General features: G+C 36.0%; 2 protein-coding genes across 3 annotated transcripts in view; both read left to right on the top strand.

Annotated features, from left to right (window-relative positions):
* CPT1A (carnitine palmitoyltransferase 1A) overlaps window positions 1–7,363 on the top strand; it is a 38,894-nt gene extending 31,531 nt beyond the window's left edge. For both annotated transcript variants that reach the window (XM_066321003.1, XM_066321004.1), the window contains 3 exons: window positions 740–844; window positions 2,683–2,775; window positions 4,257–7,363. In XM_066321003.1, the coding sequence (XP_066177100.1) occupies window positions 740–844; window positions 2,683–2,775; window positions 4,257–4,343 (285 nt within the window). In that variant the 3' untranslated portion in view covers window positions 4,344–7,363. The remainder of the gene's footprint in view (window positions 1–739; window positions 845–2,682; window positions 2,776–4,256) is intronic.
* The window catches only part of APIP (APAF1 interacting protein), a 529,312-nt gene that overhangs the window by 187,706 nt on the left and 326,182 nt on the right, over window positions 1–15,424 (top strand). The gene's annotated exons all lie outside the window — the stretch shown is intronic.

Genomic DNA, 15,424 nt, shown 5'->3' with positions numbered 1-15,424 from the left:
ACAGCAGAGGCTGTGTGTTTTCTCTGAGAACTTTCTTGTGAAACTGAGAAATTGAATTCCTTTCAAGTTACTAAGAGTTAAAGGAGTTGTATATGGCATTAATGTCATTGTTTATTACTTTGTCAAGTTATAGTTAAACTAGATTTTAAAAAAATAATTACACTGCACTTGTTGATTTTTTTCTGATTGGTAAAAGATGTGTTCCACCTTGCCTCAAAATTAAGCTGCTCACGCTTGTCTGCTTGCTCTCCTAAATATGGCAAGAATAAAACAACTTTCTGTGTTTTCCACAAACTGTCAAGATGTGCTGTTAAGAGATTTTACAAGCTTCTAAATTGATGTAGGATCTTCCTGGGATTTGAATATGACTAATAATGGTCTTGCTAAAACAAGACCTTTTGTGTGTAAGTTACAAGGCTGTAGACCAGATAATCTTGTTTGAAGTAGCATTTCTATTGAAATTCTGTTTTATTCTCTTTGAGGAATTGACATCACTTCCTCATATGTTAATGGTTTCCATATCAGGACAAGTTTAACTGTTTCATTTAAGCTTCTTAATTTTTCATTCCGTTGAAATGGGAGTTATCCTTAATATTGCTTTATAAAGTGTTTTCTAACAGTTTATAAAGCAATATTACACTTGTTATAACACTTGTTTTCTTGACTTTTTTTTTGAGAATGCTGCATATTCTTAAACAATATTTTCTACTTGTTTGCATCTCTTTCATATCTAATAAAGGTTTTGTCAGAACCTTGGAGGCTGTCAACAAGTCAGACACCACAGCAATACATTGATCTGAAGAAGAACCCGGAGATGTTATCCTCTGGTGGAGGGTTTGGACCGGTAGGTTTCCTAAATACAAGTACCCACTAAAACAGTTTTATTTTCAAGACACCAGTAAAAAATTTCAGATCTGGAATCCCTCATTGTTGCATATCAAAGGTGCAGCTTGTGCTTTTAGATGCATGCATTTAATACTTTCCTGTGGCTGTTCTCAGAAAACTCTGTGTCACCTTTTTCTGGTGTCCCACTACAAGCATGGATTATTCTTAAGGAAATACACAGTTGTGAAGTGTGGTACAGGGCTCCATGGCAAAGAGATCTGATGAAGTTGGGGTTCTCTCTTATCACATTACCTGTGCCCAGATCTTCTGTACATCAGGCTGTTACTGCAGTGGCAAATGCCACTTGATTACTTGATGACTTCTTTATATTTCCTGCTTGATTAATAAATGTGTTCCTACATTACTCCAGATTAGGCTGCTCACATTGTTCTGCTCCTAAGTGTGAATAATGGCCAGCTCAAGAATACAGCCATGTTCTGTGGCTTCTGTAGACTTTGAGGAAACCAGTGTACTGCTGACAAGCTGCTTACTTGCTGTGATATTTTATTGGTATTTGAGCTTGGCCATTGATGAGAATATTGGTGTCAACAAGACCTCCTAAGCAGCCTTTATGGAGCTGTTGTACTAGATTAATCTGTTTTCAAAAAGTGTTTCTAATAAATGAACAATGAGAAGAGTCACAGGACTGGTCTTTGCCCCACAGAAATTAGGGTGACTAGTCCAGTGTATTTTGGCTGGTTTGTCAAGCTGGAAGATGGGGGTGGGAGGTGAGGTGTGTTGAATTGTGGTTTATTTACTCATGTTTCTGATACAGCTTTCAGTACTTTTTGAAGTTGGAATGAATTTGACTTGCTATGGCCATACTGCTTGTTCTTGAGAAACTGACTTCCTCAAGCAGATTATGAAGTCGGTATTCTGAATGCCCAAAAGGCAATAGAAAAGGGTTTTGGCTGCAGGAATTGCTAACACTGTTTTCCCTTTGTTCTTGTTTACAAAACCTGTGCTTTGGTTAGCTGAAGTAGCCCAGGGATTCAGTACATCAGCTTTCTGTACATGAGTTTTTTGTTGGTGTTGAAGGGTTTTCTTTTAGGCATTCAGTAGAGTTTATCTCTGTGGCACTAACTCTCTGTGAGGAGAGTGAGAAGATTCTCAGACTGCTTAGCAGCAGTGCCAGCAAAGAGATGGAAGGTTGTGATCTTTTGAGTTAGAGAAGATGTGATGAGGAGTGACGTCAGGATAATCTGTGTTTACCAGGCATAGCTTGAATATAACATCAGACTGAAATTTGGGACAGTTAGTGCTGCTAATATTGAAATTGGATGAGACCTCTGCTCTTGTTACAGGTGTTCAGGATCACATTTGCTGTAGAGTCAGAAGAAAACTTATATTTGACAAGTTTTCATAATACAAGGCATTCACACTGTGTTTGTTTACATCTGCAGAATGATCCTAGTAGACTGATTTTTTAGGTATACAACTGAACTGTTTGATTCCTTGCTGCTTAAGCACTGAAGCTGTATAGCTGCTTAGGACCAGGCCTTGATAAGAGAAGCTCTTTGAATAAGTATTTTATTTCAAACTGTTAAAGCTGGGAAATATTACAGACAAATATTGAGAAAATGGTTATTCCATGCACTTCAGATGAGGCTAGAACTATTCCTTCTGTGGAGCCAGTCTTCAGAAATTATGCATTAAATGTAGAAGTTGAAGTTTTACTTGAGGAAATTGCAACTGATTTTAAAAACGGTAACAAATTCTTCATTGTGCATAAGTTGATTGAGAATGAAGGAGAAAGAAAAAGTTTAAAATGTGTTTTCCTCTTCTTTCTTCCCCTAGGTGGCAGATGATGGTTATGGTGTTTCTTACATCATCTTGGGTGAAAATTCCATCCACTTCCATGTCTCCAGCAAAATATCTTGTTCTGAGACGGTAAGAGTCACTCCTTTCCTATGGTTTAATAAATCTGTTCTGTTGTGTGCTCACAGAGCTGTTCTACTCATTGTCTAAAATACATAGTAGAACTTGCAACATACTGTTATAGTGTGTTTTTTCTTTCTCAATATAGGCTGTTTTGCTGGAGTTTTGTGCCTGCAGTTGTGTAAATTTAATGTTTCATGAACCAAGGATCCCATGTTCTGTTTCACTTACGCTTTCAAGCCTAAAGAAAACACATGGCCGGGGATCATCTTTACACATGTGTAGTTCCCTGCAACTCATGTGAAATGAAACAGAAAGACAGGCATATCTTGGGTTTTCTTTTTACAGTTTTGATTGGTTTGTCTCGGGCTGCAGCTGTAAAGACAGAGTAAAATGTATGCTCTCTAATTTAAGCCTTCCGAGTTTGAATAATACTGAATGAAGATGAACAATAAATTATAATCCGTGCTTAAGAAACATAGCTAATCAAAAATTTATTGAAATAACACCCATTATTAGAGTATAGTAGGTGTCATATGTTGAATATTGTGCTGTTGTGGAGGCCTGCTTTGAGTTCAATTCATCCTTCCCCTTTATATTTTTATAGCCTTACTGAATATACTGAGTTCATTCAGGGTTACATAGCTGACCTAGTTTTCCTCTTTTGACCTTAACTTGTCCAGGAGATCATGGTGCTTCTGGTTAATCATTAAAGATGAGGAAATACAGCTTTGTTTTTTTCATAGTTGAAATTGTTCTTCATATGCCTGTTAGCTTGTACTTTAGATTTCACTCTGTTCTATTTACTTATTAGTCAAGTCAAAGGTCCATCCAGAAAAGGCAGCATTTTGTGTGTGTGGCCTTGATATTAGTAGGGTCATTGTAGTAAATCCTGTAATGTGGCTAATAATTTACATCTGTAATCTTAATTTCTTCCTTGTACCATTCATGTAGCACGTTAAAAAAAACCAGAACAAGTTCCTGTTTTGTTTACACTTAAAACGTTGTTATTTTCATTTTCAATACTTTTTTCAATGGCAAATGATGCAACATTTCTGATAGCAACTCAAAAATAATTTTCCTGCTTATTTCAGTACTTCTTGGTCATTAGTTTCACACTCACTGAACGATCCTTTGTTTTCTGAAAATGAGCTTTTGCAAAATTTTGTAGGAAAAGCAATATCAAAACCCAGCAATTTTAAAGTAGCAGAAAACTATGCATGCATCTGATTTCAAAAGGATACGATCTCATTTTTGACTGTAGGAAAGTAGATGCATAATGAAGAACTCATTGGTCAGTAATAGCATAAACCTGGGTTAATCTGTATAGCATGAAAATTTCTGTTACTAAGATCCCCATTGTATGGTAAAATACATGCCTGAATTCCATAAGCTCCAAAACTACGAATTAGGAAGTTTCTTCTTTTGCCTAAAAAAATAACTGTTGATGGACAGTACAAGTATTTGGTTTTGGTTTTTGTTTGTTTTTAAAGGATTCTCATCGCTTTGGAAAGAACATCCAGAAAGCGCTGGTTGACATCATGGGTTTATTTAACCTTAGTAAAAACTGTACAAAGTGATCTGCTTAGTGCCAAGCAAACTCCTCTTGGTGGAATGAGAACTCTTCTGCACAGTGAACAAGAGCAAGGCTTGTCCGAGAGTAGCTGGAGAAGAAACTGAGTCAACACCTCCTTGATCACCTATTAAAGCCTTAGCAGTATATTAAATGTGTCTTTTTTTTGTTGTGGTTTGTTTTGGGGTTTTCTGGGGGTTTTTTTGTCAGTAGTATGGAAGAGCTTATTTCGACAAAGGATGACTTTAAAAGCTTCTGTGTTTCTAGGGAGAGGAAGCACAGTATCATTGCATGAAGTCATGTATATTCTACCTTCTGCAACTTTCTCTTAATTTGCATACACTTTCTCTATTTTTTTTTAACTTTAAATTAGTTTACTTGTTTCCAGAATCAAAGGGATAAAACACACCGACTTAAATACTAGAAAAAGTTAGATTTGCTATGTATTGATAGCAGAATCTTTTTCAATGTATCTGCTGCTTTATGTAAATGAGTGACAAAACTTGTGGCCATTTGCCTTCCTTGGTTTCTTTTTAGAGGTAAATTCTGTAAAACATACCAAAAAATCCCTTGTGTAACCCACCTTAACACACTAAGTTGTAGAAAATTTGTGGTTTTTGAAAAGAAAAAAAAAAAAAAAAAGAAACCCAACCATTGGATAGTACAATGTGTCCCCTCATTAGCAGGTATCACATTTTTCTTACTGCTTCCAAGCCTGTTCTTGACGTTGATTTCATTTCTGTATAAATAAATGGACCTGTGTGCTTGTTCATGCAAGTGCCTTAGAAAAACAAAGATCCTTAGCCCAGGAAAAAGGCATATGCTGGGAGTTGTTTCAGTGGTGAAAGAGGTAAAGCTGTAGTAATGCAGATCTGGGTTTCAAATTACTAATTAGGATGAAGTGCAGAAGCTGAGGTGAATATGTTCCCAAATGGTGCCATCAGGTTTAAAGTTCTAATGAAATGCTCCTGTCTTAGATAACAAAGGTTGGTCCTTAGGAAGGGCAAGACTAACTTTTTTTGGGATTAACAGATATTCATTTATTTGCTTTGGTGAGTGGAATTGGTGGTCACTTGGGTTTCTGGGTCCTGGGAAATGTGAATTGAGAGTCTGCAAAGCAAGGCTGCCTGTGTAGGCTCATGGATTGCAGTTTGCCTGCTTTCAGCCTGGAAGGACCACTACTGACTGCATTGCCAACCATCTGCATGAGAAGGGCAAACTGCTAAAGCCATGGGAAATAGCTCCAGAGTGGGAAAAGCATGGCCTGCTCAAAGCCCCTCCTTGGAGATGCTCTTGGTCAAGCAGTTTCTAAAGGATACCAGGAGGAAGGGGAAAGCTTTTGCACTCAGAAAGGAGCATGATGTTTCCAAGTGCAGAAATTAAATGGCTGCTACCAAATGGAGTAACTTTTCCATGATGCTTCTGTTCCCTAGGCTTTATAGGTGTGGTACCTTTTTTACATCCTGCAGTGCAGTAAAGTGTACTTGTTAGCACAACCATTTTTTTAATTATTATTATTTTATATAAGGTACATAATGGTTACTAATACAGTGAATGATGCTCCTGAGCTCGACCGAGTTTAAAAGACCCTTAGGGTGGATAAAAAACTTCTCATTAGACTTTGTTTTCTGGCCAGTATTTCTAACTTGCTATGCCTCTTCATGTTTTTTTTTACTCTGATCTAGCTATTAAAACACCTGTGTATGTATGCTCGAGGTTGGAATCCTCAAAAATCCAAGATGCATCCTTAAGTGACTGCATGCTTACATATGGGAATCCTCACAGGGACTGATCAAAGACACTCATTATTTGATTAGGGTACAATGTGTGGGAAAGGACACTTGGAAATGAGCCTTAGTGCACCTGGCAGGCCTGGCACTTATCAAGCTATTGCAACAATTTTATAGTGATCTATTTTTGGAGCTGCGGAAGTAATGCACTGGGGTTTTGGGGGGTTGTTTTTGCTGTTGGCTTTTTTTTTTATTGACCACTGACCATTCTGTGTTTAAATTAACATAAGGGCATATTAGCTTGTGGGATTTTCTTTTAAAAAAATAAAAAAGGTTTAGATTTGACTCTCAGGTCTTAAGTGTTTCTAGTCTAATTGTAGTTAGTGCAATTTTGGATTCTTGGAGAGTAAGTATGATTGGCACAGAAAGCTGGTTTTTATTGTAAATGTTTTGTGGTGTTAAATGTATCTTTTTAAATTTTGGGATAGATATAGTTCCTAAACAGATAATATTTTATTTCTTTTTCTTTAAAATGTCAGCAGCATGTAAATAAAATATGTTTTTTGGATGTAAATCTTAGAAATCCACAGTGAATGTAGGTTATTAATGAATAATTTAAATCTTGATGTTCGATATTGTGTACATACAGTAAAACTGCTTGGAGGTTTTTTTGCTCAAAGCCATAGGAATGTAACTGAAATTACCTAGATTTGAATGAACCTTCTAGTATAGTGTATTTTATTGTAAAGTTAAATGTTCATATTCCAGTAAAAGTACTAATTTGATACTAAAACCTTGAGTCATTGATTCTTAATTAGTGATTTAGGAGATCAGACTTAAGGTTGAGGAGGTGGCTAAAAGTCAGGTTGGATGATGATAATTTTTTCTGTTTATTAAATAGCAGTGTGGAATTGGTGGGATATACCTCGAATGAGCATTTCTCAGATTTATTATTTCAGCTATTTCATGGCAGAAGTTAGGAAAGCATGAAGTCCATTTACAGGGTGCCATTGTTCAGGATTGATACCATTCACAGCTGAATATTCTTTTAAGGCTTGAGGCTTTTGAAGGACTAGGGAAGTGTGTGCCTGACCTTGAAACTCATGGTTCTAATTCAGCCTTGGTACCAATTGTTTTCTCATGTAAATTGTATTAATTTAAGGTAGCAGATTTTTTTATCTAGTTTAGTTACTTTACATCTGTTGTTGGTTATTTACATCCAATACTTTGTCTCTATTTTCTACTTTCTTCTGTGACTTTAAAAAAAAAATGAAATAAAATTTCACGATTACCACAACTTAGAACGATGTTTAATATCTTTTGTATCTTCTTCCAAGTTCCCTTGCTGTAGTCCCTTGACATTTAGACTTGTGAAACCACTGCTGTTAAGTCCGGTTGGGAACAGTAGCAGTGAACTATTCAATTTATTTTAGCAGTGCTTTAAACATGTCTTCTAATTAATAGGGAATGTGTTAATGAACAATTAAAACTACAAAGAATTAAATCTCCCAAAAGAAGCTGAACATACAGATTCACCCTTGTCTGCCATCAGATTGTGTTCACTTTCTTTTTTCTGTAGTGATGCCACATTAAAAATTTCAGTGTTCTGACTTCAAGCATTCTCTCTGCAGAAGGAGCAGTCATATAGATAATGAAGATGTGATCAGGTGGAACAGTTACTTTCTTGAAAGTTGAAGATAATGAAAGTTTGTTAGTCTCTGTACGAGGAGCTAAAAATGGGATTTAGAAAAACCTTTCTGACCAGCTCCCTTCCTCATATCCTGACAGTTTATCACACTATATATGAATGTTTCCTTCCTTTTTCTTGAAGGTGCTAGAGCAAAATTCTGATCAGGTTAAAAATAATCATATTGAAGTAAAACTTACTGCTTGTATCTACATTGCTTGCTTACCTTCCTAAACTGCTCGCTGTATCAGGAGGAACCACAGCACACAGAGATGGTGAGCCAAATGTCAAGTTCAAACAATTTAAATTCTGATTTGAAACTAGAAAACCCAGCTGTAGTTGGTTTCTGTCTTTGTTCCATTTTCTGTTTGGTTGGTTTATTTTTGAAAACACAAATGTAGGTTTTAAGTGTGATGCTATTATAGTTGTAAATTCATCTGAACCAGAACTGTACACTGAACAGAAAAAAAAAATAATACTCAAAATGTGTAACAGTATCTGGCAAAGCTGAATGGGCCACAGCATTTATATCCCTTGTTATGTCATGAAAATGTGTGTAGCTTCCCATTTTAACATCACTAAGTCATATTTTTTGTTTGGTCCTTTGGCTTTTTAAAAATGAGTCATTAAATACATAAAACAGTTATAAGTAAAAATTTATTTTCTTCAGATGTTCATATAATTCCTATCTCCAGTTGCAGGTCAGAATAAATATTTTTGCTTTAAAGACATCAAACAAACTGTTTCTCCCAGCAAGTCTTTTACAAAAGAATATTAATATTTCTTTCACAAGAATGTAATGCTTTAGTGACATCAAAATCTTTTATTTATGTTACAAGGGAGTTCTTGGTTAAAACACTCATTTTCTCATTTTTTTATAAACAAGACATGCATTATTTTATGTACTAGAATTCCCTCAGTGATCTCTCTGGTTTTCCTCAGAGTTGTGCTTCTGTGTATGTTTAAATAGTAAGTATGCAGGCAAGGTTTTATGCTAATTGACAGAATCTGTCCAACCATTGACGGTCTAAAATGGGCTTTATTCTAACTGCTGGAGGCTAAGAAGTTTTCAAACGCTGTCCTACCTGATCTGTTCACGAAAGAGAGGTGAAGAAAAATGTTGCTCTGTAAATTTCCTCCATTGTGGAGCAAGGCAAAATAGATCTGGAATTTTTGCCTGTTTCTGGTTCTCAAGGCTCAAGTCTAATTTGCTCGTGTCTTTGACTGGCACGTTCTGATTGCAGTCCAGGACAGTTAGGTAGGGGTCTTCTCCTAAGGCCACCTGAACCTGAACTGCCACATGGGACTGCACCAAATAACCCAGGGCAGCTGATTAATTTGTGTTTGAGCTATTTTCCCATGTGCAGTGTACGTAAAGGAACAGGGCTGAGCATTCAGATCTGCCTCTAACATCAGCACTCCCTACCTGTGCAGAGATGTTTATTACAACTTAATTATTCTCGTTAAATTATTGGGTTATTCAAATATAAATTCTGATCTATGTGCAAGACAAGTTATAGAAATTTGGGCTTTTCATGAAAGATGTTTCTGAAGGGTACTGGAATTTTGTTAACAGGATTTTTAAGGTTGTCTATTCAAGGATTAAAGTGTGTACTGAGAGAGGCAAGGCTTAGTCTAGAAGTGTGACTTCCAGGAATATGATACTATAATCACAGAATCATAGAACATGCTGAATTGGAAGGGACCCATCAGGATCAAGTCACCTTGTCCCTGCACAGGCCACCCCAGGAATCCCAACCTGTGCCTGAGAGCATTGTCCAAACACTTCTTGAGCTCTGTCAGGCTGATGCTGTGAGCACTTCCCTGGGGAGCCTGTTCCATCCTCTGGGGGAAGAGCTTTTCCCTGATACCCAGCTTAAACCTCTCCTGATAGTTTTCATGATGTTCCCTCAAGTTCTGTCACCGTGGAGAAGAGATCAGTGCCTGCCCCTCCTCTTCCCCTCAGGAGGAAGTTGTAACTGCAGTGAGGTCTCCCCTCAGTCTCCTCCAGGCTGAACAGACCAAGTGACCTCAGCTGCTCCTCATGCAGCTTCCCCTCAAGGCCTTCACCATCCTCATGGCCCTCCTTTGGACACTCTCAAACAGCTTCATGTCATTTTTATATTGTGGCACCCAAACCTGCCCCCAGCACTGGAGGTGAGGCCGCCCCAGCTCAGAGCAGAGGGGACAGTCCCCTCCCTTGCCTGGCTGGCGATGCTGTGCCTGGTGCCACCCTGAGGCACCCCAGGACAGGGTTGACCCTCCCGACTGCTCTCTCAGATTGAATTCCCATTACTGAGCTGGTGGATTGGCAAGGTAGGTGAAAGATGGGTTTCCAGTAAGTGCACATGGCACCACATCTGTGCTGGAATGCCACGGCACACAGTTGTTCATTCTGGAACGATCTGATTTATGGGACAGCTGACTTTATTGCCCAGTTTCAGGTGATTACTTCTTACTTAGACTAAATCCCAATTAACCTCAGTCAATTTATATAATTCAAGATAAGGTATTTTTATACATACTTAGTTGTGACTATTGCCTCACTTCTTCAGGGCTATTTAGAAATAAGAGGACGCTTCCTGGTGCTGAAAAGAGAATATGAATGCCATTGTTACTCTGAAGTATGTCACTGTTCATTGTCATTCTTTAGGAATATTTTTACTTGAAATACAAGCAAAAATCATTCTGCCACTGACAATTAAATTAACTATTCACAGTGTTACACTTGAACACAATCCTTGCTTTAAAAAACATGATTTATGCAGAAAAAAATATGGAATTTATTGTGTTTCTTTGAGATTTAAAGTCAGTTTTAAAGCACACCTCTTAAGACTGAAAACTTTATATTCCAGGCTGAGGTAAGAGAGGCAGTCAGTATTGTCACTGAGACAGCAATTCTTCAGAATACAAGTGTTTACAAGTCTGAATGCAAGTTATTAGCGTTGCACAGTGTAGCAGAGGAATCCAGATGTTCACACAGAAATCATTCCAACCCTGTGGTAATTACATGCTGTAACTGATAGCAAAATTATATGCTAGAGAAAATTGCCTCATTTGTACCATGCTAGCATAGAAAGTCACACTTAGCAAGTGCCAGAGCAAGAATAATAAGGTAGTTCCTTGACTCAATCTAAATTTTATCTGTGCTATGCTGCTACATAAAATAGAGTGCTATTTTATATATATAAAACGTGTTACTTTCTATTTAACAGCAGGAAACAAACAAAACAAAAAACAGCAACAACAACAAAAACCCACCCAAACCCACAACTATGTGAAGATTGCTTTATCCAAAAGAAAACTTGATTTATCAGTCACAACTAAATAAATGAAATGAACTGTTACAGTGGCATGTTAAAGAGCTACAGTTTTAGATCTCAATAGGTACTTCCAGAAATTAAGAGTGAAGAAGCTAACATCTTAATGCACAGTGATCCATTTGTTTGAGAGGTTCCAGTCTGTGATTATGAAGCTTTGTAAGATAGGTGGTATTCTTAAGAAAACCTTTATATGCTTGGAGTTACAGCTTTTTAGATTAATCATTAGTTATTCATTCCAGGTTATCTGCCAGTTGGAAGTAGGCACTCAAATGCAGTTATGGCATTTATAAAATAATATAAACAATTATGGCACAGAGAAGCTAAAATTAGTTCATCTAATTCCTGACTATCATGACCAAAATAATTCTCTTCAACCAGGTATAATAAACCCAAAAATTATCTCTGTGTAATTTGAAATTATATAGATACGGATTTATTTATCTGTCTAGATAATATACTGCCAGGTAGTATATCACAGATTGTTAATTTGCAACTGCTTGTGTTTGTGTTCTTAAACAGCAATGGGCAGATGAGCCAAAGGTAATGCAGACACCAGCACTTATTATTTTAATTTATTTTTAACTGAAAAATTGCTAGGCACTCTCCAGGGCCATAAGAGCAATGGATATGTTAAAGTCATTGGAAGTTTTAATATAGATTATTTTCCATATAAATCACATTTAGCACAAGTTCCGTAATACTTTTGCATTTACCATCATTCACCAGCAAGGGACACTGTTTCTCTATAAATGAAGAGAAGCCTTGAAGGTTATGGGATTTTCTTTAGTCTTGGGACTTGGAATTCTCAGAAATATTTAGATAATTATGTGATCTCGAAATCCCATCAAGTTGTTTAAAAAACCCTGGGCTTTGGGGTCCTAAAGTTAGTGCTATTTAGATGGAGTAGCACGTCTTCATTTAAGCAGCAACAAAGTACTTGAGTTTCAGTTTTAATGTACATAAGTATTGCTTTACCTAAACATAACCTCCTCAAAATATTTTTACGTGCTTTATTTCCTTATTTATTATTATAATAGTATATAGTCTTGTATTTTGATGGAAGTTGAAACACAAAGCCTTTTCATGTTAAGCACCAAACAAGGACAGATACTGCTCTCAGCAGCAGCAGGTGCTGAGTGTGGACATCTCTCAGCAAATGCTCCAGGTGTGGAGCCTGCTTGCTTTTGTTTGTCAGAAGCCGTCAGAAGGATGACACAGGCACATTCGAGTTAAAGGTCGTGTTCCTCTTGAAAATCCAAATTTTCGTGTATTTGCTGTGATGGTAGAGAAGAAAAACCTGAGGGGGAACATGCCAGAATATGTTCTTCGGTTTTTAATTGCTTGAGCTTTTTTCTGTTCTGCTCATCTTCACAGCAAGTACAAAAATTAAGACAAGGAATTAAAAGTTTCTCAGGATTATTCTCTTCAGATTTTGAGTTGTCCTTTGGTTCCCTTTTTTTTTTTTTTTTTTTCCCTTCTTCTTCTTTCCTTAGATGAGAAGAAATTAAATGCAAGTTCAAGATTCCTCTCATCATCTTACAATGTTAAGTACAACATATATTCCTTTTCCTCTTTTTAAGACAGGTTTTTAAGGCTATAGTACTGGAAAGTAACAATACTGGAAAGTGTGTACTTTCTAAGCACTTTAACTGGCTCTCAGCATACTTTCTGCATATAATTGTTTCTGGTTTCAACATTTGCTAGAAGTAACACCAGAATTAAAAACAGAGTTTTCAGTAAGAAAAAAACATTTATTTCACTTGTGAACCTTTAAATTTGGTATTATATAGATTATGCCGTTTCTGAGAACCCTTTTAAGACTTTTTAGGGTGAACAAAAGCACATTGACTTTTACCAAAAAAAGGAGAATATTTTCTTCCATTAGGATTTTTACACATATTTCTTTTAATTCAGGTTTCTTAGTATCAGTGCAATCATGCAGTTCATTTGCCTCAAAAACATTTCATTATCTTGCTTAATTGAGATGTTTCTAAATCTAATTAGCATGTGTTTAGCCTGCATTTTTAGCACTAATGATTTCCTTTAATATTTAATTGCAGATCATTTTTAAATAAGAGGCAGACTTGTTAGGTAGCAGCAATTAAAAAGAAAGATTAAACGGTACTTACTGTTTCAAAACTGTAGAATAATTTCCTTGTATTTGTGTATGTTTTTTCTTTTGGTTTTTTTTTAGCCTGTGCAACTTATCTTTTGCTTTAGGGAGTACAAAGTCCAAGAAACCACATAACTGCACAAAATCTCAGCACCTTAAACTGTAAGTAAAAATATACTTACAAAAAATATAAAAATATACTAAAAACTCTTAAACATTTAAGAGTTACTAATTGCACTGTGTAGGTGAAAGGACAAACATACAGGATGTGTGCTTTAAGACAAACATTATGTTTGAGTTAAAAATTATTCATCTGATACTGAGGTAAAGATCTTCAATTGATGTTGATTTTGTGTCACAGGAGCTCAGAATTTTTTGCAGGGCTGAAGATGACTCCATACAATTCATAGCATGAAAGATAAGAAGTGAATCTGGAAGTATGTTTGGAAAATCCTATGTAGAATGCAAATGCTTTATACTAAAATGAAATTTCTCTGTCTTGATGATGCTTTCATACATGAATAATATGCACAGAGATGTGTGTGTATAATGCATACAATAATTAGGTTTGATTCTTCGATGGACTAGGTGTATTTTACAACATGTAAATTTGATAGAGAGAAACCCTGTGTCTATATTTGGATGTGGTTAAGTTACATAGAAACAATCCTTTTTCTCTAGTAGAAACTGAACATTCTGCCTAAAAGTAGAACTTAAATTTCAAAACTTAAACCAGTTAAACTTTTTTTATGTTATTTTGCATGGTTAATCATAAATATTGTGATTGCTTTCCCAGTGGTGATTTTTGCAACAACTGAGTTCATGAAACTGGATGATCAAAAACCGGTAAGGTAAAAAAAAGGAAAAAGAAAAAGGTACAGTACACACTGGTATCAGCTTCATGTGTAAAAAATAGAGTTTTTTCTATTCGTTAGTATTTGAAATAGGGGTTTTTTAGCCTAAAGAAGGGTAACCATTGCCTCTGTATTATTTTTACATAAAGAAATGTAGGGATGTCTTTCATTCCCTTCATAGAGTGTTGGATTAAAACCAGTCGTATGTTAACTAAATGATAATTTTTATTCTTTCAAGGAAGCATTCTACCCCAAAGTTAATTTCCAGAAGTTTTTTACTTGAATGGAAAGATATAGTCTCCCAAAGTCAGACAATAATTAAAGGACCTGAGGCAGGATCTGACTGTTGCATGCAGATGGAGTAAGAGACTTTTTGTTTAACCTTTCCCTGCCTGCACCCATTCAGCAGAATTGATACAGTTTAATTATGTAGTGAGAACACAGTCTTCCATATGATAAACTAGGAAAAACTCAGAAGCAATCTGTTAGAAGCAGAAGCTACTCAGTGTAGAACAGAAATCCACTTCCTAAAATTCCCAGTACAATTGAATTTCAGTAGGATTGTTACCAGTAAACAAGAAATTAGGGTTAGGACTAGTGACGCAAACATGGATTAAACGTAGAAATTAGGAGTATAAAGTAAAAATAAAATTTAAAATTACTGAGATAGTAGAAAAAGAGAAATACATTAAAAGATGAACTTAGAATTCTTGAAAAACTGAATTTGGTGTAATACACTCTCATTATCAGATACATCTTTATTTGAGAACCACAGCAGAGAACAATGCCATAATATAAAGTGTAAAGTTATTAAGTTCAAAAGACAGACGACCTCAAATGATGATGGGAAAAAAATAGGAATTTTTCTCATCAAGAGGTAGGAAAATAATAAAGAGATAAAAGATCACGGGGAAAACTTTAAAGAAATAATAGAGAGAATTAAAACATAATCCACTCCATTAGATATTTACATCAAAATTGAAAGCTGCTATTAGCTACCCTCCCTGAAGTTAGTCCCTGCTTGATTAGACCAGGTGACATCAAATCTAGTCAACTATACTTAGTGTTCTTAGGGATTAAATATTTCCTTTTCAATGTAGAGATTATAAAAAACTGTAACACATTCCGACAGGATGTGTTCTCTTTTTACACTACATGGTCCATTGGAAAAACTGACATATATGGACAGAAAAAGAAAATGGTTAATGTCAAAAGGGCCCAAGTTTTAATAAAAAAGCAGAATGCAGAGGAACATGAAAGGCAATAGAAATATAAGAGACACACCTCAGGAGGAGTGTCAGCTGGAATAAAGTAGCAAGATGTAAGAAAGAGCTTCTAATTCTGTATTAATTTTGTACTGGTTTGAGGCAAGGACAGGTAA

This window comes from Sylvia atricapilla, chromosome 6 (genome assembly GCF_009819655.1).
Source record: "Sylvia atricapilla isolate bSylAtr1 chromosome 6, bSylAtr1.pri, whole genome shotgun sequence".
Taxonomy (NCBI): domain Eukaryota; kingdom Metazoa; phylum Chordata; class Aves; order Passeriformes; family Sylviidae; genus Sylvia; species Sylvia atricapilla.
This window is presented reverse-complemented; position numbering and strand designations above follow the sequence as displayed.